Genomic DNA, 310 nt, shown 5'->3' with positions numbered 1-310 from the left:
AGTTCTAAAGGGCCTATTTGAATTTCGTCTTGTAACCCAAACATCTGAAGGAGTCACAGTTCTAAAGGGCCTATTTGAATTTCGTCTTGGAGTTGAAGTATTAGGGGACCTATTTGAATTTCGTCTTGTAACCCAAACATCTGAAGGAGTCACAGTTCTAAAGGGCCTATTTGAATTTCGTCTTGGAGTCGAAGTATTAGAGGACCTATTTGAATTTCGTCTTGTAACCCAAACATCTGAAGGAGTCACAGTTCTAAAGGGCCTATTTGAATTTCGTCTTGGAGTCGAAGTATTAGAGGACCTATTTGAA

At 39.4% G+C, this 310-nt stretch overlaps 1 protein-coding gene across 4 annotated transcripts in view; it reads right to left on the bottom strand.

Annotated features, from left to right (window-relative positions):
- The window catches only part of LOC106874393 (uncharacterized), a 125,336-nt gene that overhangs the window by 93,751 nt on the left and 31,275 nt on the right, over nucleotides 1–310 (bottom strand). For 2 of the 4 annotated variants that reach the window (XM_014922111.2, XM_014922110.2), the window contains exon 8: nucleotides 14–301. In XM_014922111.2, the coding sequence (XP_014777597.1) occupies nucleotides 14–301 (288 nt within the window). The remainder of the gene's footprint in view (nucleotides 1–13; nucleotides 302–310) is intronic. The other 2 variants (XM_014922112.2, XM_014922113.2) reach the window with 2 other exon arrangements.

This window comes from Octopus bimaculoides, chromosome 5, assembly GCF_001194135.2.
Source record: "Octopus bimaculoides isolate UCB-OBI-ISO-001 chromosome 5, ASM119413v2, whole genome shotgun sequence".
NCBI lineage: Eukaryota > Metazoa > Mollusca > Cephalopoda > Octopoda > Octopodidae > Octopus > Octopus bimaculoides.
This window is presented reverse-complemented; position numbering and strand designations above follow the sequence as displayed.